This window comes from Lytechinus variegatus, chromosome 10, assembly GCF_018143015.1.
Source record: "Lytechinus variegatus isolate NC3 chromosome 10, Lvar_3.0, whole genome shotgun sequence".
Classification (NCBI taxonomy): Eukaryota; Metazoa; Echinodermata; class Echinoidea; order Temnopleuroida; family Toxopneustidae; genus Lytechinus; species Lytechinus variegatus.
This window is the reverse complement of record NC_054749.1, coordinates 8581821-8605787: the sequence shown is the minus strand read 5'-3', so window position 1 is coordinate 8605787 and position 23967 is coordinate 8581821. Positions and strand designations below refer to the sequence as shown.

General features: G+C 35.4%; 2 protein-coding genes across 3 annotated transcripts in view; one reads left to right on the top strand and one right to left on the bottom strand.

Moving 5' to 3' along the window:
• The window catches only part of LOC121423287 (G-protein coupled receptor GRL101-like), a 29626-nt gene extending 16304 nt beyond the window's left edge, over nucleotides 1–13322 (top strand). For both annotated transcript variants that reach the window (XM_041618620.1, XM_041618622.1), the window contains 10 exons: nucleotides 4842–4913; nucleotides 5078–5149; nucleotides 6799–6870; nucleotides 7305–7376; nucleotides 8365–8436; nucleotides 9430–9504; nucleotides 9858–9929; nucleotides 10728–10805; nucleotides 11355–12159; nucleotides 12908–13322. In XM_041618620.1, coding sequence (XP_041474554.1) covers nucleotides 4842–4913; nucleotides 5078–5149; nucleotides 6799–6870; nucleotides 7305–7376; nucleotides 8365–8436; nucleotides 9430–9504; nucleotides 9858–9929; nucleotides 10728–10805; nucleotides 11355–12159; nucleotides 12908–13189 — 1672 coding nt within the window. In that variant the 3' untranslated portion in view covers nucleotides 13190–13322. The remainder of the gene's footprint in view (nucleotides 1–4841; nucleotides 4914–5077; nucleotides 5150–6798; nucleotides 6871–7304; nucleotides 7377–8364; nucleotides 8437–9429; nucleotides 9505–9857; nucleotides 9930–10727; nucleotides 10806–11354; nucleotides 12160–12907) is intronic.
• Nucleotides 13323–14016: 694 nt separating this feature from the next.
• Nucleotides 14017–21621, bottom strand: LOC121422594 (methyltransferase-like protein 27). The gene is made up of 5 exons (XM_041617744.1): nucleotides 21523–21621; nucleotides 20655–20783; nucleotides 17885–18023; nucleotides 16425–16520; nucleotides 14017–15951 (listed from the first exon to the last, which is right to left on the bottom strand). The coding sequence occupies exons 1-5, from the start codon at nucleotides 21619–21621 to the stop codon at nucleotides 15734–15736; spliced, it is 681 nt and encodes a 226-aa protein (XP_041473678.1). The 3' UTR covers nucleotides 14017–15733.
• Between the last annotated feature and the right edge of the window lie 2346 nt (nucleotides 21622–23967).

Sequence of the window (23967 nt, the reverse complement as noted above, 5' to 3'; positions counted from 1 at the left end):
ATTTCAATTTATCAATTCCGTTAAAATAATTATTCATTCAGCACTTTTCAAATTACCATAGACTTTTTGTACGTTTTTAGGTCTTAATTACAGGGTCTATGAGGAATCATCTCTCAATCTTTTGAAATAAAATATTCATCGAACTGTCAATACAAATTGTGTATTTATATTTGTGTACAAAATGAATGAGGAATCTATTAGATCAATTACTTCCCCTTTTAACATGTTAAAAACGAATCTATTACCTTCTATCTTTTATCTGTCTACCTATTACTATCAAAACCAATCTACTTTTCACTCTCACTAACTGAATGAAACTACTATTACCTTTTACTCTCACTGAATGAATGAATCTCTTACCTTTCACTCTCAAAATGAATCTCTTACCTTTTACTCTCACTAAATGAAGGAAACCGACTCTCAAATCGAATCATTGTATACTCTCACTGAATGTCAATATGATAGGGTATGATACCTATGTGCACTTATCTCTCTTTAATTAGCGAGCTCACTCTATTCATCAGACTTATGGATTCGCTACCCTCTGTTAATGGTCTTGAACTATACATACTTCCTGTACCCCATCTCGAATTTTCTTCTTTACATTCATTCATTCGAATGTCACTCCAAGTGCACTCCACTATCATTTAATAGCTAGTTTACTCTATTTATTATTCGCGACCCTCTTTTGCGAACTTTCCCGCTCTTCGTTAAATATTCTGTTCGATCCAAAGGGTTTTTACCTTACAACAGGAATACCTTATATATACCTTTATATTTTGCTTTACTTTGTAACTTTGTTAAAATTTTGGAATGAATAAATTCGTTATCAATCAATCAAACCTTCATCTGGGTAGCTCTCATCTATCATCTGCTCCAATGGAAGAAAGTAAGTACGGCTCTTTCAGGATAGGTTTTTCATGTTTATTATCACAAATTCGAAACCATTAGATAGCATTTATAAGCGTTTTACAATCAGATTCTCATCAAAGACTACAATATTTATGAATGTTTTACAACCAGATTCACTTCAAACACAATATCTGTACATTTTTCTTTTTAGTATTGTGATTATAATGTGCTAAAAATGTATTCGAGAATTTATCTAAAGCGAGACCTGATACAGTTATTCATAGTTTAGTTTAAAAAATCAAACTAAAAAAGAGAAATATAATAAATAGATCAAACTAAACATCAATGAAGAATAATCAAAGATAAGGGTGTAGGAGGGCTAAGAAGACAAAGCCTCTATTTTTCATCTTCTTTGATTTCGAGTGTCGTCAGGACGAAAAAGATGAATCATCGGTGCAAAATGATGTCTACAAACATGTCCTTAATCTGTCCATAGCATATAGAGTTTGTAATTCATGTTGGAACCAAAACTCTGACATTGACTTTGAAGTATGTCGACAAAGAGAATGTATATTTCATGGTGATAACGTTGATAAAAAAAGTTTGCTGAATCCTTATTCTGTCAAAATCTAAAGTTCAATGTGAAGGCAATTACACATAAAAAATGCTTCAGGTTCCGATACACACTTTCTCAAAAAAAACTTTTGTCAGCAAAATCAATTGCAGTTTAAATTGATAATGAATGATAAGAAAATCATGAGTCTCCTAAAGTTTCTCGCGATGCTCCTTTCAGCTTTTCCAGACACATTGGAATGAACAGGATTGAAGATTTTTTTTCAACACGAAAAATAACCAGGAATATGTAGGTAGAATGCCAGATCGTTGTGCCTATGACCGTCGATGAGCAGTAAGCAAAGGGAAGAATTTGAGGCATGGTATGAAACACAGTTGAATAAAACATTCAATCTAAAGAAAAAAATAATCGCTGACTGTAGAAGTGACGTTGACATATTGATAAAAGGATGTATGACATTCAGAGAAATATACATGAACGTGACTGATATTGATCCTTTTGATCAAGTGACCATAGCATCCGCATGTTGTAATGCTTTCTTGTCAAAATTCCTTAAAACGAATACAATTGAATTGACTCCTAACGGTGGGTATGATCGAAGGAGGGGTATTCTCATAGAGCTATTGCATGGTTAAAATTTATTATGACGCAGGAGAACATTGAAATATTTAATGCAAGAAATGGTGGGGAAAAGAAAATTGGGCCTTATACAGTGATATATTCCATTAAGCTAGCCATTAAGCTAGCAATACAATCTATGAATTTCATGGATGTCTTTCGCATGGTTGTCCACAATGCTTTCCTAAAAGGAATATAAAAATTCCAGGGCGAAAACTGTCAGTAAAAGAAGTATTCGAAGAAACGAAACAGAGATAATTTTATCTCGAAGAGTGTCAATTAAAAAAAAGAGTGTCATGAGAACACGTCTTTACATTCTTTTGTCAAAAGTATCAAATTCCTTGAACCATTAGATCCACGACAAGCGTACTCTGGAGGTATAACATTTAGTAAGAGTGAAAAGGAGATTCGTATTTGAGAGTAAAAGGTAATAGATTCGTTTTAAGAGGGCAATAATTGATCTAATAGAATCGCCATTCATTCTGTACCTGAAGAGGGGTTGTACAATTTAACTTGACTTTATATTGAGGCCCGGCGGAATGTAGTCGTGTAATACTAAGGACATGTATAAGATTGCTCAATGTCAGTAGTAATGTCCTTCCTGTGTCTACTAACTCTTCAGATATTGCTGAAAGTTTCTCAGATCGTTTTGCCAGTAGAATTTCTCAAATTAGTGATGATATAGAGGGCACTGTTCCAACTGATTGTAGTGTATCTAACGTATCTTCAAAAACATGTAAACTTGATTCAACCCTTGAGTGAGAATGTCTTACAACGTATGCTTTCTAAGTGTTCCACAAAATCTTGCACTTTGGATCCCATGCCTACATGGCTGGTTAAGAAGCATTTGTCAGTTTTACTCCCAGTACTTTCACGTATCCTGAATCTGTCAATGTCCACTGGTGTTTTCCCAGAGAGTGTCTTATGTACAATTTGTAGGCAAAGTGATTGAAAAGAATGTTTCCAAACAGGTATCTACTTTTGTTACACAGAATAATTTACTGGATCCAATGCAGTCTGCATATCGTGAGGCACATAGCACTGAAACTGCACTGATTAGTCTACATAATGATATGAATGTGCAATTGACGATAAGCAAGCTGTTTTCGTATTAATGCTTGACCTCTCATCTGCCTTTGATATGGTTGATCTCAAAATCCTTTTGCAAAGGTTGGCTGATGATTTCGGCCTATGTAATAATGTTTTTTCCTGGTTCAAATCGTATCTTAACAACAGGTCTAGTCGAGTACACATAAAGGGTCACTTTCAAGTGAGAAACCATTATAATATGGTATACCTCAGGGGTTAATTATCGGGCCTCAGTAGTTTACATACTACATCGGTAATATTGGGAGCATCGTTAGTCGACACTCAATTAAGTATCATGTTTATGCCGATGACATTCAGATGTTCACCTTTTTTATCCTACCAAATTCTGGAGATGCAGCATGTGCGTATTTTCGGATTTCAAAATGTTTTTCTGACATTCAGTTGTTGCTTGTTGAAAATAAATTGAAATTGAATTCTTGTAAAACAGAGTTCCTTGTTGCTGCATCTCCTGCACATCCTAATGGTATCCTTGACATTTCTTATTCTTTTAAAGGCATAGATATTCCAATATTTATTGGTATTTTGTTGAAACTATATTGTATATTGTAATTGCCGAATTGATAATAAATAAATAAATATCTTGAAGATGAAACTTGTGTCGTACTCTCAAGTGGCAAATACACAATCTCAATCACAGGAACATGTCATAATGTTGTTATGGCACTTATGCTCGCTAAGCTTAACTGTGGTGGTTGCTTGCTTGGGGGTATTAGTAAACAAGATCTTGGAAGACGTCAACGCCTTCAGAACAAATGTGCACGATTAATCTTTCAAAACCCAAAATGGTGTCATGCTACCCCTCTTCTAAATGAACTCAGGCTACCTGTTTCTCCATAGAATACATTATCGAATACTTGTTCAAACCTAAAAATTTCTGTCAACCACACTCCCTTACATTTCTTCATTATTTCAGCAACAAGGATCTACATACTCTCTTCGTTCTGCAGCTGCTCATTCCTATGTCATTCCAAAACTCAGAAAACAGGCCGGTTTCAACTCCTTTCAATCTCTTGCCCCCCCCCCCCCCGTCTTTGGACAAACTCCCTCCATCTCTCCGAAATCTCTCTTCTCTTGACCTCTTCAAAAGGCATCTCAAAACACACATATATAACCATGAACGTTAAATTGTCTTATGCCATCAACAGCGCTTTGTATCCTCTGGAAAAGGCGCTATATAAACCCAATAATTATTATCATTATTATCATCTAATAGATTCGTCATTCATTCTATACACAACCTTAACTACACAATTTATATTGACAGTTCGGTGAACATTTTTTTTTCAAAATTATGGGAGATCATTCTTCCTAGACCATGTAGAAAAGCCCTAAAAAACGTACACAAAGTTTATGGTAATTCTATTTGCACTACATGTACTACTCGAGTGTAAAATAGGATCACTGTAAGAAATATTAAGAGATAGATTTTGTGAAAGTTGCTATGATAAATACTCATTTTTCTGTTGACTTGTTTTTTTTCTGCAATATACCATTCTTTATACCTTGATATATGTATACATTTTTGAGTAAGGTTATTTCTTCCCAAAGTCCTCATTTCTTGCATGTCACAAAGTAAGCCTATACATAAAGGAAAAATACTCGTCTTATTTAATCCTTATCACCCTATCTGTATAAAACTGCACTGTATTTATGAAATTTCTTTATCATTTTCCTTGTATAATTCCAGAAATTTAAATGGTTTTCCAGTCAAAATCTTGAATCATGGTATGTTTGACGAAACAACAAACCTTCATACTATGTAAGTATTCACAAAGTGTCTTTTTATACGTTTCCATTAACATTATTTTGTGTTTTTTTTGCATATTTCTATCAACGCTGACACACTATACATTTGAAACATACTCCTAATGAAATATGTAAAAATCAGTGTATTTCATAAAATTGATTTTTTTTTTCACTTAGTGACATTGCATCATGCCAATTAGAAAGCTTGCCAGCAGGAGTTTTTAGTAAACTCTCACGCCTGTGGAAAATGTGAGTATGATCAAAGTTCTTCAGCACTGCGTTTATTTGGTATTCCCAGAGAACCCGTTTCTTGATGTCTTAAATTTGCTATGAGCTAGATAGCACTTATTATTATATATTGTTTTGAATGCACTTGTGTCTTTGTATATCTAGGTAGTGCCTTCTAGGGTTGTCTCTTTAGTTCATATTGTTCTACACGCATATTCAAACTTCATTTTATTGCATAAGTACTTGGATTATTATAACTATTGAGAATTTACTTCTTCTTGAACAAGTTTTGACAGAATAATTCAAATTTCAACTAGGATAAAGATTCAGCTTCAAAGAAATACGAAGTGGGTCATTTGTGTTCTCCAACACAATAACACGTACTGCAGCCTAATGTTATGCTATTATTGAAGATTCTAAGAAAAGAATTCAAATATTGATTCCTAATTTGATTTTTTTTTAGAAAGGTTGAAAAATAAGTGTTTATTCGATTTTGTATAACCTGTTGTTAATCAGTCAATGGCACTTTGTGTGAATAGACCTATTTCTTGAAATGAAGATAATTAATTTTATTTCAGGGAATGTGTTTCGTTTATCTTTTACGCTCTTTCAGTTCACAATAGTACTAAAAATCTTATTAGAAATATTCAAAGAACAATGTCCAACTTTGACGTGTGAATCACAAACACTTTCTTCGAAACGCCTTTTTTAGTGTTTATTTTTTTATTTTTTATTAACACTCAAGTAGAAAAAGACCTCTTCAAATACATACATCCCATTTTATTTGTACTTTTATAATCAGTTGCACAGTGCAACGGGAAATTGATTTTTTTAAATGTCATTAATATTATATAACATTATATTTAAATCAATTCATCCCTTTCTCAATATTTCTCCTGTTATCTCTTAATCCATGTTACAATAATTTAATACACGCACTTGTATTGCATTGTTTGTAATCTTGTTCTTTATTTTTAAAGAATGTTTGTTAACATTGTCTTCGTCATATGTAACAATAAACATTTCAAAAAAGCACAAAGATAGATAGATGAAATAAAAAGAACGGTATTGGTAGTATACTACGCTCTTACTTTTCTCATTTGAACATTATAAAATAAAGGGATGCATTCTGTTAGGCCATTTTCTTTCGCTTCCTTTCAATTGCATTTTGGGAGGTAACACAATATCTTTTTTGACATCATTATTTCGCCCACAGCTTAGTTTAGATTGCATCTTTTTCTTCAATTATTCTCATCTCTGAAAAAAGTCGATGTCACATATTATATTTGTGGCTGCCTCTTTAGAGTATGTCTTTTTTTCTTGACTAACACAATCCATCTTTGTTTTATACATTATCAATTATGTAAACAATGATATCATATAAATATCTTATCACTCTTTAAGTGCAACAGTTTATGAAAATAATTGCGATATATGTTCTCCATACACTACCATTTGAGAGTTTTCGCAACAGCTACGCTGACTCTTTCTGGAACGTAGAAAATCTATTGTCAGATGCCCTCCATGACATTAATGACTTTGTCGAGGGCTGCGCGGTAGATTAGTTGTGCGTGGAAGAGCGAAAACTACCAATTTAATATTTGTAATTTGCCCACATATGTAAGATATAATTTCGACGATTGTTCTTTATACCGTTTCCTTATTTGCAGTGTTGCAACCAACAACAGTATTACCTATCTTGAGAATGGCACGTTCTCTGGACTGATAAACTTAAGATTGCTGTAAGTGAATAATATCTTTGAATAATTATCATCATCATGATCATTGAAGTGTTACCTTTCCATTAATCGTGATAAAAAGGAATCTACTTTCAAAATTTGTGGAAGATCAGTAATTTACCATTATCCTTAAGAATTATGTAATATTTACGTCATCAGATTACATGGTCGTTAAAGTAAAGCAAGAACAAACTTCGAACAAAAATCATGGGTGTCCCTAGCACCCATATTTCCAATTATTTTAGAATACGCAACAGAGTAAATTATATAGCAAATTTAAATAATACAAAATAAAAATCAAATGTTCATAATGTAATAATGACATCTCTAAAAAAAAAAAACAGTTTACATTACAGGAAAAACGTTTTAATTATCAAAATAAAGATTCATAGATGAAATAATTTCAAGATGTACCTCCGATTTTTTTTTTCAAATAGATACTTGGATTTTAACCAGATAATGCGTCTTGACGAGGGATGTTTTACAGATCTTCGACGTCTCTTTTTCATGTAAGCATATGTCGGCAATATCTTTAATAAAGGGGGAGGCATGCAGTTCGTAACGTCCTCACGGACGACTTAATTTGAAGAGATCTTTCATGGAGTTAATAATTTCTTAACTATAAAAAAACTTACATCGCTAAATATAGTCATGGGCTTTGTCATAGGGATTAATATGCCATCGGCCGTTTTTGCCTCCTCTCTACGAGCCAGAATATATGCATACATATGTGGAAGCGCCGTGGTTCTGACTCTCGCCTTGTAATTAGAGGGTCGTCTGTTCGAATCCCACCATGGCATAGCGTCCTTTGGCAAGGCGCTTTCCACACTTTGCCACTCTCACCCAGGCGCTAATTGGGTACCGGTAGGAAACAACAGTCATTGTGGTTGGTTTAACAATTGTCCGCCTAACAGGCTGCTTGGAATGCTATGAATCCAGTGACCGGGTAATAATAACTGTGAAGCGCTTTGAGCAGTCGTAGATTGATAAAGCGCTATATAAATGCCAATTATTTTTATCATTATAAATAATAATCAATAGTAATGCATTGTAAATATCTAATAAAAGATCCCAATGTGTTAAAATAATAATATCAACATATGTAAAGTATGATTTTTTTTAGATTCAAGGTAGAGTTGCAATTAGTACAAAATATGGTTATAAGAATATAAAACATTCGTTCTGCGTGTTTTCAAGAACATCCAAATTAGGACACTGTTACATCTCGCGCCCGTTGCAAAAGGAGTGGTTCACTACAACTCTTAATCCATTCATAATTTATTGTTTGAAATCGAAATCTGAAACAAAAATACTCAGAAAATTCGTTTGCCTATTGATCGTTGTTCCGACGGCCACTGTGCAGTGCCATATCGACGTAGCTCATCCCTTTAATCGTTGAACCCAAACAGGGTAGCAGCAACTCCCATCTTGGTCTGAAATATCTCCAATGGAATTCATTATTACGTAATTACTAATTTTGTATTTGCTGTTTTCTAGTGATCTAGGTAATAACCAGCTGTCAGAAATTCGTCAAGGTGCATTTAAGGATTGCAGTTCTATGGAGAGACTGTAAGTATACATTCAATTGTCATATCAGTACACTGTAAAAACTGTGGTGTTAAAACTGACACCAATTGGTGTTAATAGAGGACCACACCCTACGGTGTTAAAATAGCACCCTAGATATTGAACATAACACCAAAGAGTGTAAATGTAACAACCGTAGGTGTTGTAATAACACCTACACACTAAGAAATAAAGGTTCAAAATTGAACCCCGAAAGGTTGATGCAAAATCAGCACCCTATGGGTTCAAAAATTGAACCCTGCGGTTGGGGTTAATTTTTGCACCCTGCATGTTCAAAACTGCACCCCTAGGGATTCAATTTAAAATTTAGCGGTGCAGTTTTGAACCCGCAGGTTGCAAAAATGAACCCCAACAGCAGGGTTCAATTTTTGAACCCCAAATCAGGGGTTCAATTTTTGAACCAATGGGGTGCTGATTTTGCATCAACCTATCAAGGTTCAATTTGAACCTTTATTTCTTAATGTGTTTAGGTGTAAAACTAACACCATCAATTAAACACCGGTGTAAAATAACTGGTGTGATCCTCTATGTACACCAGTTAACACCACAGTTTTTGCTGTGTATGATTCAAAGAGACGTGTTCGTTACTTGCTGCAAAAAAAACGACGAAAAAGAAATAAAAAGTGCTATAATATCTGTTCGTATTATGGTCATACCCCGTTAAATCGCATCCTCCCTCTACATTTCACGATTGCTTTTTAAATCTTGCGCTGTAACGGGCGTAATAAAGGTATTGACAAAAAGCTTTAGTCAAAGACAATAACTAATCTGTTGGTGAATATGTGTCTGACAAAAAATGGTCAATATCAACCAGAATCCTGGTAGATTCTCATCGAATTGTCGGTTGATTATGATCATTTTCGTCAGACGTACACTTTACCCACATAATTTTGGTTACTGTCACCGACCTAATTGAAGAGTATATAAAGTACTCTTACTTTCACAAATTGAAATTGATTTATTTTCTTTCCACAGAGTTTTACCCGAGAACAATATAACACAAGTGAACAGTTCTATCTTTGAAGGAATCAAAGAACATCTGAAGATAGTGTAAGTATATGTTATATTAAAACATTTTCCTCTTTTGATTCGAGAGTACTTTATTTTACAAAAATCATTGATGACATAAGTTTTAATGATTTCACAATCCTACTACTAATAATAATCGAACGCATCCTAAAATGAATAAAAATGCTACGCTTTGCAATCTGACATGAGAGTTGCTAGATTATGCAACAAACTTCACCAGTTCGAGTCTTATCTCTGTAACCTCGTATATACCCTTTTTTATTTTTGAAACAATGAATATATTCAGCTAATAATATAGCTCTAATGAAGTTCGGACACAAAACCAATATGATGTTGATTTGTCATTGTGTTCCTCTTTCCCCTCCTAATTGCAGCACTTTCCGAGATAATCCACTCCACTCCATTGCCCCCGGTACTTTTCTCGGCCTCACTCGACTCGAAGACTTGTAAGTACATTTTTTTTTAATAATAACAGCTTATTTCCCACCATTGTCGTGATCAATACAAGTTGACAGTACCGGCCTCAACTATTGTTTGATTGGAAGCTTCTCAAATTGCAGAAAACAATTGAGAACAAAAATACGTTCGTTAAGAGGACGATCCCCCCCCCCACCCATTTAAAACCTTATTGTGTTTGGTAATGGTAAATTGTATTGTCGTGATGGGAAATAACATGTACTTTAGATTTTGACTTGGAAAGCTTTGACTAAAAGAATTGAAGAGATTTCTCAGAAAAATTTTATCAATCTAAAGTCGTCTTCTAGTGACTCCATTTAAAAAAGAGATGTAAACTGGCAGCCATGTTGGTTTTGGCTGCCATTTTTGTTTTAATCTGAGCGCTTAACGCTCGAACCATTTTGTTTTTCTATAGACCGTTACCTTCAATTTGGTATCAAAATCAAGACTCTTAAATTAATTCGAAATGACTTAGGGTCGGGCACCCCACAGTCATAATAGTAGCATTGTAAAATTGGCAATTGAACGAAAATTATCATAAAGGTTGTTTATTATTTGATTTTTAGATGCCTCTTCATTTGCTCCTTAGATGGATGATCGAGACATAATTCTCGGTTTGCTTCCCTTTGTATATGTATATACATTTTTTTTCTAAATCCTATCATTCATGTCTTGTATTCCTACAAAGATATATTTTATGATATAAGTTTTAGGTGGGAGGTGCTCGCACCGCCGGTGAAATACCACTACTCCCATCGTTTTTATCTTTTCAATTTTCATGTTTACAGACACATCATGTCTGTCTCGTCGGAACATATTCAAATTTTCCCGGAAATATTCCAGGGACTGGAAAATCTGATTGCGCTGTAAGTAACCTCTCATTGTGTGTCTTGTACTTATTTACTTGAGGGAGTCGTCAAGATTGCTTGCTAAAAGTTTATCCCATTTGATTTCATGATGTAGTATCTTAACTCGCTTTACTTTGTAATCTAGACTTGTTGAAACCTTGAAGTTAAATAGATTCGTTATCAATTACTCAAACAATCTGTTATGTGTATTCATGTTTTGTTATTATCATTGGACCCGGGGCACTGCCATTAGGTGGACAATATCCAGGGGTATACTTTTCATCGCTCGCATGCCTGTAAGATTACAGAAAATTCGAATTTGGTTTATGAAACCTTGTAAAGTTCTCGTAATTACTTATGTCTCTTTTTTTAATCGACCAGTCTTCTCTCTAGAATTAAAGAAAATATCCTGTTACACCAATTTACAAAATGAATATGTATCTTTTTCTGTTAATTTCTTTTCTAACAGTGTTACAAATCGCATACCTATAAGAACGTAATGTAAACCGATGATGAGGGAAAGTGAATTATTGAAAGCAAAACGTATAATATTTGTTGTTTTCTCAGAGTGGTGTATGACTCCAGGTTTTGTTGCATCGCACCAGAGAGGGCCTCGTGTGTTGAGCGAGTTCCATCTCACCCACTCTTCACCTGCAGGAAGACCTTCCTCCAGAACCTTATCATCAAAGTCTTCATATGGATACTAGGTATCAGCGCATTAGTAGGCAATGCTTTCGTCATACTGATGCGTCTGCAGCGGAAGGAAGCTACGTCGGTGGGCACTATCCAGTCCATCTTTATCACCAGTCTAGCCCTCTCCGATTTTTTGATGGGTGCCTACATGATTATCCTAGCCACGATGGATCTCTACATAGGGGATTCGTACTTCTGGGAGGGTCGAGCGGAAGAGTGGAGATCAAGTAACGTCTGCCAGGTAGCTGGGTTCATCGCGTTCTTGAGCAGTGAGGCTTCCGTTTTCCTCCTGACCCTCATCACCGTCGATCGCTTCATCTGCATCCTCTTCCCATTCAGCATCGAGTACCACATCACCACCACCAAGGCACGTATCATCACTGGTGCTATCTGGATGTTCTCTTTCTGTCTCGCTCTTGTTGCCATCTTCATCAACTACCTCTACCCCGATGCGTACAGCCTGAGTGACGTGTGCGTTGGTCTGCCACTCATCCGCAAGTCCGTGGACCTGTACGCCAAACTTGACGTGAATACCCAATCCCGATATGGTATTGCGACCTTCAACACTGTTGCATCCTCCACAGTTTCTACCTGGCAGTTCTCCATCGCGGTCTTTCTGGGGATCAATCTCATTAGTTTCGTAGTAATTCTTTTCTCCTACATTGCCATCTTCTTAACGGTAAGCCAACATGCCACTCTCTATTTTGTGTTATCCCAATTCTTAACTTTAGTGAGTGTTATCCATCGCAAAGTCATTCGTAGATTGTTTTACATTCTTTCACAAAGAATTTATTGTTGTTTGACCATTTCGTCACTTGTGGCCAGCTTGAATTGCATTATTAACATTCGATAGATTTTTTTATAAGACGGTTTGAAATCTCAATGTGTGACACTAAATGCTTATTGAAAATGCAATACACCATTATACGCTCCATTATTGGTCATTCACTTTACCCCATAAACGGTTAAAGGCCAATATAATTTTTCATTCATGCAAAAAGAGGGTCATACGATACTTTTGATTATTTAAGAGTATGTTGCGCCTACATAACTGAAAGTGTTAAATATTTTCTATACATACATTCCATTTCGTTGAATAACTCAAAGCATATTATCATTATTAGTATTATTTCCATTGTCCACAACTTGATGTTCTTGATTATTATTATTTGGGTCATATTCAACGTCAACCTTGTGCAAAATGGAAATTTCAGCTAACAAAAATGTGCAGTAACTGTTAATGGCTCTGAGTGGTGCTAAGACTATTTGACGCCCTATGCGTCAAATATAGGCGTAAATATTCATATCTGAATGACACGCGCCTCTAAACCCAAGCTAACAACAGCAACAACAACGTTCGGTTGATATAACGTTCTGGCGCCACTGTAGACTAATTACATGGTTCCATGTTTCCCTTTACCGTCTAGGTGCGTTTTGCACGAGATCGAGTCGGTCGTAAAGATAAAGCGGCGAATGAGGTAAAGATGGCGCTAAAATTTTCCTTGATCGTAGCGACCGACTTCTTCTGTTGGATGCCCATCATCATCCTCGGGATACTGGTTCAGACCAACGTCATTACTATCTCATCTGATATCTACGCCTGGTTGGTGGTCTTCATTCTCCCGATCAATTCCTCCATCAATCCGTACTTGTACACCATCATGAAAGACACATCTTCTAGGCCCAAGTCAACAAGAAACACTAAATAAACTAAGTGACCTTTAAAAGGTAATTTTAGAAACATACATATCCAATGCCACCCCCACGTTCGAAATGGGAAACAGAAAAAAATAATAAATGACAATAAAAATAAAAAATAAAAATAAATCGTGGAAGTGGTTTTTTCCTCTTCAAAAAACATCTCAAAACACACTTATATAACCATAAACCTTAACTTGTCTTATGCAATTAACAGCGCTTTGTATCCTCTGGAAAAAGTGCTATATAAATCCAATTATTATTATTAATAAAGGTATTCAAGCTCGTCAGGGGGGCAGGGATACGTCCAATTTGCATGGGTTGTGACTCGTCAGAGGGGCAGACTGACCCCTCCGTAGGTACGCTAGTATTCTTCACCAAGCAACTTGGCGCAATCCAGGTTGTACCACCTTCCTAAGATTGCCTCTTAGTTTGTCATGCATGTAAAATCCATAAGATAATACCAAAATACGCCGGAGGATAACTCTGCCAGGGCATATCAATAAATTGAAGATTAATGTTCATACTTATGGATGGATGCTTCTAAACGCATTCTTAAGCTTCTGTTTTCAGCTCCAAGTTCCTTCTCTTTAGGTTGGCCGGATCTTGTCCGGGTCAACGTCAAACTTGAACTTCACTGGTTCACATCTCTAATACTTATCCAGTCCATTCTCAAAGCAGTAGACAGTGGGTGCGTTCACTAATTCATTACTGAGAGTTTTCTCATTCTTATGTTTAAAAGATTTCTTGCGTTTTTCATTGACTGATCTTGGGATAATAAATTTTTATTATGATCTCTTATACGCCCATGTTCATACTTCAGACAACACAACTGTAGTTGATGGGTCATCTTTCTGACCCTGTAGAATTGAATTTATTTTCATACTTCACAAGATAACAAAATAATAACATAATGCAAGAAATACATTTGATTCCATAGAAAATACAAAGATAATGGCAGTAAATAAAGTGAAATATGAAGGAACCTGCATGAAAAGCAAAGCTTGCAATATCTGCAGGTTCCTTAAAGTAATTATGAAGTTCGCAAGGAGATCGGACACTAAAGAGAAATTAGACTACAAAGGAAAAGCCAAAGATTAGCGCAAAATCACGGGGTAAAGAATTAGAGGAAAAGTGGACAATGTAAAATATAGGAGGGGGATTAGCGAAGAATGAAAAAAATAAAAAACTATACCGCATTATATATACCTTCTACAATAGGTACAAATCAAATACATTATATATATTCAGCCAGTGCGTGTTAACGTTGTCCATAACTGGACAAAAGAAAAGATTTCAGTTTACATTTAAACATACTTCGGGATAAACAGCTAGTTATTTCGTTTGGAAGATTATTCTAAAGCCTTGGTCTTTCGAATATAACGTACGAGTACGTGGAAGGTGAAATGACGGGTAGGGCATGTAGGGTAAGAATGGATGAGGTTGTTTCTTTGAAACAAGGAAGAAAAAATTTCCGGTAGATCATTTTTTGAGAGTTGAAACATGAATGTACGCAAATGAAATTCGTAAAGATCATGAATTTTCAGGATTTTATTTTTCATAAATAATGGATTTGTGTGTGCATAAAAGTCAGATGTGTGCATAAAAGTCAGATTGGTTAATCACCCTAATTGCCCTCTTTTGTAATTTAAATAACATTTCTAACACAGTCTTGTCTGTATTACCCCAAGCCAATGTACCATAATTTAATAATGAGAGTCATTTATAAGTATAATAGTATATAATCAGGGTAAAAGAATTTTAGCTTGCTTAAAATACCAATATTTCTATAAAGTCAATTTACTCAAGTAATTAATGTGACACTTCCAAGACAAATCATGATCAATATAGAGCCCAAGAAATTTGGTGGATTCAACCTAAAAATAAAATTTACATTATCCATGACTACTTGACCAGGTAAACTTTTGAGAGAATTACTGAAAATCATAAAATTAGCTTTCTCAACATTACGTGACAACTTGTTAGCTCTAATCCAAGACTTAACTGATAGAAGTTCTGTATTCAAAGTATTAAGTAGCGTATGTGGGTCACTGTCAGACAGAAAAGGATTAGAATCATCAGCAAACAAAAGAAATGACAAAATATTGGAAGAATTTTTAAAATCATTAACGTAAAGAATAAAAAGTATGGGACCAAGGAGTGATCCTTGGGGGTACTCCGCAAGATATTGATTTCAAACTAGAATTTATACCTGTATAAGAAACAAATTGTTTACGAGAACTGAGGTAGCTTCCGAGAACTGAGGTAGTTGACGAGAACTGAGAATAGCTTTGATTCTTCGTTGTTTTTTATTTCGTTAAACAGATTCACTGAAAATTTATGTTTATATGTGCACATATAATAATAGGATATTCTGTTGATAATATGTGATAATTTTTAATCTTTATTTAATGTGTAGTGGTCGGAGGTATATACTAGTACTTAGGCTTACCACAATATAAACTATCATTCAGCACTACTATCATATCAACTATATATGTATTGTCTATTTATTGTAGAAGGAATAGTCAATAAAGCCTTTCCTTTGCCAACAGTCATTTGGTATTTTGCTCTTTCTGTGTTGGTAGTAAAATGTATGACAATATGACGCCAGGAATGTCGATTTTAATTTCTGTCGAGTATCTTATCACACCGTGCGACAGTTTCGCCAGAACGCCCTCTTCGACAAAACGTGGTAAGGTGCTTTTAAGTTTAAGGCCTCCAAGCTCTTCTTCAAAAGCTTTCTGTCGAGTCGCAATCACCATGTATCCACCTAATGCATGTAAATGCAGAAAAGATATGAGGAAGTGAAAACACAACTTCGTTTAATGTATCATTTTCTGTAGATATTGCCGTTTCCAGTGATCAATGATATGGTAAATTCGCCTACTGACAACTCGTCCACTCATCACATGGTCTACTGTCTTTTAGTCTAATGCTATTCCGTCCATCAACATTTCGTCGAACAACCAGTTGGTCCATTAACCATTCGGTTCAATCGTCACTTCGTCTAATCACCATTTCGTCTCATAACCAGTTGATCTAATATCCATTTCATTTTCATTCATTTTGCGCAATTTTATAGTCTAATTAAACCAAATGGTGTATGGAATACGCCTCTAAATTCTAACAGATATAATTTATGATGCACGTTCCTATTCAACTGATAACCTACAGCTGTTGAAAGCAGCGTTGTAAGAATTGCACTTTGTTTATGCCCTTGATACATAAATTCATCGAACTTACCGGGTTTTAGGAGGCGAAATATCTCTGGGAGACATGTCTGGTTCAAATGCGCACCGGGCACGAACGTTCCACAGGACATAACTACATCAAAATAGCCTGAATGGAAAAATATAAGAATTCAACTTCGTGATTCGTAAGGAGGAGAAAGATAAAGCAACGACAATTACATTAAAATATGGTTTGAATAAAATGTTGCAAGGAATCGAAATTGTGATATCATTTTTCACTATATTGGGAACAGGAGGTAGCTACTATTTATATGTTTTTAACGCACTCATATCGGCGGATAACATGGCATTCTACACCTATAAAAGTTACAATATGATGTGAATTCCTATGCTCTAGATCCAACCCCATATGAGTGTTGGTTTTGACAGTTTTAAATAATGTTTTCCCAATATTGCACCAGAATATTATTCTTTTGAAATAATATATTTAAATCAAAGCATTACAATCTCACTAATCAAGAAACACTGGGAAGAAAATAGGGGGAAGACCTTATGTCGACTCTCTCGAGAGATATGTGTGTAGGCAATCGTTGACATATAGAAAAAAAACAGCAAGAGAGAAAAATATATCGTATTTTTTATGTATTGTTTACCAAAATGATTTTGACAGGAAGTAAAAAAAAATCCATCTAGCCCTGACTATTTGGATATTGGACTTTACCTATATCTACCATGCCATAGGGGTTGATTCCTTGAGCTTTTTGGTCCAAAAGACGACCCTCACCCATAGCCCCTGTACAAAATTTAAAAATCGAGGGGATTGGAGTGCCACCCACCCTACCCCCGGCCCCCACCCCAGGATCGCCGCCTATGCTACCCTGCAGGCATATTTTCTAAATCATTCGAGTTGTAATCATGTAGTACCATGATTATACAGTATAGCACACATATTCAGTTGAATTAGGTACTCAACTCGTTCCAATATCATCCCAGCTAAACTGGTCTGTCGACTCCAGCACCTAGGTTTTTTGAGGAACTACTTCCTTTCGGTACCCAGTTACCTCTCATGGGTTGAGTGCAGCACTTTGCAGATAAATCTATTGCTGAAGAAAATTACCCCACGGCTCTGCTTCATAGTCCGAAAACTAATCCACTTGGCCAGCCACAACGCTCCACGAATAATATTTTTTTCTTAAAAAAGAACATGAATTACAACACAGGTAGCTCTATACGTAGGGCGTCGTGATCTAGGTTATGCCACTCGTCTTTCAATATGAAGGACGGGAGTTCGATTACTAGTCATGGCGTGTTTTCCATCAGGGAAAATTTTACTTACCTTGTGCTGCACTCAACCCCATGTGAGGCGAATACGGTAGGAAGAAATTCCTCGAATGCCATAGAGTCTGTCGGTGGCACGGCTTTTGCCTAGGTAATGATATTGTAATGCGCAGTTGAGTATATATAACTTGCACAACATAAATATTAAATTAATAGCATTATTAATATACTTACCATCAACGTACTCTAGAGGTTGTTTTGGATCAAACTTAGCCCGAACCAGCTTCAAGAAGACATTCTTCTTCTCACAAGTTTTCAGCATACCAGTAGACATGTCCACTCCGTGGATACTTTTGTATCCTTCTTTGAATAGCTATGAAACAAAACGAAGGAAAAGGATAGATCAACATATTATTAACCTTGAACTTCATGTATTAAGGTATATGAAAGAAAGAGCATGTAATGAGGCAAAGGAAAGAAAGAAAATAGATCAATCTACGAAATTGATAAATGAATTAAATTGTATGAGAATAAATTCCAACAATATTTATACTACAAATGAAGAAAGAAAGAAAGATAATAGTTTGTAAAGATTAGCTGGTTTTTATCCCAGAAGTAAACTTAAATATACAGTGCGTATCAAAAAAAAGTTTGTAATATCCTGAAATTTGTAATATCCTGAAGATTTTTCCACATTTTAACATTGGTACAGATCCATTTAAGCAAATGACGATATAACTATCGAAAAATATTTCCGCTTGAGTGAGCACCACTTACTTTTGAAAAGTTAGTGAAAAACGATTTGCGCAGAACTTTGAATTAGCTATGCGAATAAAAGTAAACCTTTATCATGAAGAACACGTAGAATTTAGCAAGTAAAGTTGATATGAAGATATCTTTGACCTCTTTTAACTTGTTTCCTTGCCCAATACACTCCGAAGAGTGCATTGCTCCCCGCCCCACTCCCCCACACACCAAGGCCATCAAGACGATATTTGATTTACACTGAGCTGTGATTTACATAAAATGAATTAGGCTTGATTTTCATTTTGTTAATCATTGTCAAGCTTGGGAAAAGTGTGGAGAAACAAGTATTAAATGAAAAATTAAATGTCAACCCACTTTGAATAATTAAAACTTAGTGAAAAAGTGCTGGAGATGTCTGATGTAAACTTTTGTTCCGATTCAGTTATGTCATCAGATCCAGCTGGCACAAAAAGGGTAAAAGTTGTGCTTGAAATTTCAATTTGGGTGGTAAATTTGTTTAAAAATGCTTGAATGTATCTGCTTATCTTAATTGACTAAAAGTGCATGGGAAATGTAGGAAAAATGTATGGCAGGGTAAGTTTGATTTCGCCCTTTCCCCTTGACACTGCGTGAAAACAAGAATTTCTGCGCAAACAGATTTCTGCGAGCTTTACAAAAATGGACAGTGCTCAGTCAAGTGTAAAATTCGGTCAAAACTTTTACTTTCATTGGATAGATGAGACCCAAACCCAAGATTATATGTGAAAAAATTACCCATATGTTGTATATTTTTGAATTCCCAGAGCTTTTTCAAAGTGTAAACTTTTTTTTGATACGCACTGTATAAGTACATTTATATATGTTGGATAGAGGGTGACCAGACGTCCCGTATTTCCCGGGATCGTCCCGTATTTTGCTTCTTTGTCCCTGCATCCCGACAAACCCTCCCCGCGAGACGCCTATTTGTCCCGTATTTCAGAATATTGAACTACATATGATAGAAAAGTGAAGAATTTTCATAAAATAACTAACAGATGACGAAGCAGAGAGAACAATGAAATAAACGTTTGCAAGTTCTGCTGTGTGTGTGTGTGTGTGTGGCAGGTTAGTACTAGTTAGGCATGTAAATTCTCAGATCGGAGTAGATTCTCAATGGTGTAAACAATCTCACATGATAAACAGTTTTCCACTTAAATGAAAAATTGACTGGAAATTTTCATAATTAAGTTATGGATTCTCGGATTACTGATTTGATGATGTAATGGGAGGAGGAAGTTTTATTAATTTCTAGAACATTTTGTCTTTATTTCAAATGTGTTTGATGCCAAGATGTTAATTTTTTATCATTCTGGGCGGTATGCAAATGAGGGGACTGATGACATTCACTCACTATTTATTTTGTATTTCACTATGTGAAATATGATTTATTGCCATTTTCTACTCATTGTCCTTGAAACAAAGTTTCATTCCTCCCTGAACACATGGAATTATCATCGCCTTAACATTTTATAGTTCAGTCAAGTTGGTTCTTATTGTCAAATCTGTAAAAAGTATTCCATATTTCAAACGATAAAAAACAAAAAAAATAGTGATTGAGGGACATCATCGACTCTCTCATTTGCATGTCATTGAGTTGTGCATTAACTGCTTTGTGAAAAATAACGAGAATTTAAAATATCATAATTTCCTTATTTTACATCCGATTTTTGATGAAATTTTCAGCATTATGCTAATTTGATTTTTCTGTATTTATTCAAATCAGCATTTATCTGTGGTGGACTTGACCTTCAACCTTACGGGACAATTATGCTTCCCGCATTGGATTGTTGAGTTTTAATAATTAGATCTAGTTATTTCAGCTTTCGTTTCGAGTCTTGTTGTGATCGGTTCGAAGGTACTTGTAATGGGATGAGAGAGATGTTTGTGTGTGATGTTGCGATCTTTTATAATTTTTTTTAGTTTGGCAATGTTTCACTTTTAAGTTTTATTAATTTCTACAACATTTTAATTTTTTAGATCTTTAAAATATATCAATGGATTTTCGGGGGGTTTGCTTGATGTTTGAATTTTTTCCCATTTCTTTCCTTTTTTCTATCATCCTTTTTTTTTATCCTGCCTGCTTGCCTTTTTTTGGTTCAATTTGTCTTTATTTCAAATGAGTGTGATGCCAAGATGTTAATTTTGTTTTTAAAGAATTTTTCGCGAGAGATTATTCAAATGCTTATATATGAGAGGATCTGTTTATGAAAATATTCACCTCTTCCCCAACAAGTCCTGTTCCGCATCCAACATCAAGTATCTTGACATTTCGATTCGGCTCAAGCTGGATGACTGCCATGGCTGTTTCATAAGGAGCGTTGTATAAGAAATGTGGACCAAGCGCTCCCTGAGGAAAGTTAAAATGCGAAAACGGAGATGCGAGAGTGTTGTCTTTAAAATGCCAAATCTAGTCTCTAAAAAAGGGTTCATTCATGACCTCAATGATCTTCAAGTTTTTTATGTTTTTTGAATTGTTTTTGTATTTTTTGTGTTGAACAGAATATGCCAATAACGTTCCAATAAATCAAATTCATTTTTCAGGCCATAGTTAGGGCCTCCATAAAAGCAAACCAGTGGATACCCCCCCCCCGCGGCATAAAATACGAAAGTATTAAATATTAAGATACTCCCTCACTTACACATTTTTAAAGCAAGTGTAAGTTGGGGCCATATTTTTACTATCTAAATCTTAATATTTGACTCAAATTATTTTGCCCCTAAATGAAGAATTACAAAATGAAATAATGTTACGCTGTATGTAGAAAACCCATGCAGACATCTGACTGTTATCGGGCTTCATGTAATAGACGTTTAGAATGAAACATCCCCCCACCCCTCGATCTCTGTTACGCCGTGCAGCAAGATCGGAAGGCATGGGAGAATAAACTCACCCCCCCCCCCGGCTCACCCTAGATTTCTTTTTTTAATGAAGGGGAAACAGATATGCTCGATATCTATTAAGGATTGCCGATGGGTTGTCATATCTCAATTTCGGTGTTAACTCATCATATAGGCTAGAGCGCCTATGGTCAAGCAGTTATTATTACGGCAAATAAAAATAAAAGATACTTATAATTCTGTTTTACCTCATCGTAATACTCGCATACTTCGTCATACTTTTTCTCAAGTTCATCCACATCTTTGATGTCTCGCAGACCTTTTGCTTTTTTACTCCAGGTAGCCATGATTTTCCTCTTCCCACTGATTTAATTTCTATTAATGATAAAATTACATACCGTTAACCGTCTTCTAATACTACTACTACTACTACTACCATCACTACTACTAATACTACTACTAACACTACTACGGCGACGACTACTACTGCTGCTGCTAATACTACCAATAATAATAATAATACGTCTACTACTACTTCCACCACTACTACTGCTACTACTACTACTACTATTACTACAACTACTACTACTACTGCTACTACTACTTCTATAATACTACTACTATACTACTACTACTATACTACTACTACTACTACTACTATACTACTGCTACTATTACTACTAGTATCAGCTCATCATCACCATGCAATATAAAGTCTAGTCGAGACTACAGTAAATGCAACTCCATCTAATAGGGAACTAGTCCTCCTCCTCCCCCCTCCTACTTCTACTGCTGCTACTATAATACTACTACTACTACTATAGTAGAATTAGTAGTGTTGGTAGTATCGGCAGCAGTAGAAGTAGTAGACTCTAGAAAATATTGGGTAAGAATGATCCATGATGGTAATTATGTGTCCAACCAACATTATGCATTTCTTTTGGCATTTTTTTTTATCCGATGTGATGAAAATTTTGCCCCTTTTAAAAGCTGCTGTTTTTAAAAGGACAAGTTCACCCCAACCAAAATTTAAGTTGAATAAAAAAAAAGAAAGATCTTACGAGCACAACACTGAACATTTCATCAAAAACGGATGTATAATAAGAAAGCTGTGATATTTCGAAGTTTCGCTTAATTTCACAAAACAGTTCTATGTACATCCTGGGCGGTATGCAAATGAGGGGACTGATGACATCATTCACTCACTATTTCTTTTGTATTTCACTATGTGAAATATGATTTATTGCCATTTTCTACTCATTGTCCTTGAAACAAAGTTTCATTCCTCTCTGAACACATGGAATTATCATCGCCTTAACATTTTACGGTTCAGTCAAGTTGGTTCTTATTGTCAAATCTGTAAAAATTGAAATATTCCTTATTTCGAACAATAAAATACAAAAGAAATAGTGATTGAGGGACATCATCGACTCTCTCATTTGCATGTCATTGAGTTGTGCATTTAACTGCTTTTTGAAAAAATAACGAGAATTCAAAATTCATAATTTCCTTATTTTACATCCGATTTTGATGAAATTTTCAGCATTATGCTAATTTGATTTTTCTGTATTTATTCAAATCAACATTTATCTGTGGTGGACTTGACCTTCAACCTTACTGGACCCATTATGCTTCCCGCATTGGATTAAATACTGCCCCATACCGGTTGGACACATAATTAACCTCGTGCTGATTAAAATTGTACCCAACATTTTTTTACAGTGTATTTTTTCCGTTTCAATAGCACTGAAACACTTGTTGGCCATTACATGTGATGATTAGGTCCAACCCTGGAACAATTTACTCGTTACCTAAAGAGTTTCATAACATGTTAACTACAAACTTCTGGATTGTGCAGCTAGTTACCAAATTGCAAATTTTGGTAAATTACCAAAATGTGCTATTTAACAAAATGTGCCGTAACAGGGCATGCAGACAGATGTTCTTATCGCCAGACCATGAAAATTATTGCATATGCCTCGCTACACATATGTATCCACAGCTAGGGAAATAATATACTGACGGGGGATAATGCTGCTGGTCCTGAAATATTGAACTTAATCTTAATTCTTGACCGGGAAGAACTCCATGACATATGGGGCCATTGTACCAACGCGCAACAAACATCACGTACGCACAGGAGATATACTCCAAGTATTAAACTTGACCTTTTAGAGTACATGTACCTAGTATTTCGGGAGTGTCAAAGAACGCATTGAATTGAATAAAACTCATTGTCAGTTAAAGAAATTCAGCTCATATCGGGTTTGCAGATTAAAATTGCATATACACAGGCCTATAGACATAAACATACACGTACAATACACTGATGAGAGTACAGCACATACTACTACTACTACTACTACTACTACTACTGCTGCTGCTGCTGTTACTTCTGTAACTAGTACTACTATAATAATAACACTAGTAGTAGTAGTAGTAGTAGTAGTAGTAGAAGTAGTAGTAGTAGTAGTGGTAGTAGTAGTAGTAGTAGTATAGCAGTCGTAGTAGTAGCAGAAGTAGTAGTAGGAGCAATAGCATATAATAGTAAAAATAGAAGTAGAAGTAGTAGTGTAGCGACACAGCTTTGCAAGACGGCCGGTGGCCGCCCACCGTCTTGCGCTGCCCACGTACAAAAAAAAGACGGGAGTCAAAGAATGACAAGTTCGATGAAGTTAAGTTGTGTATCAGGT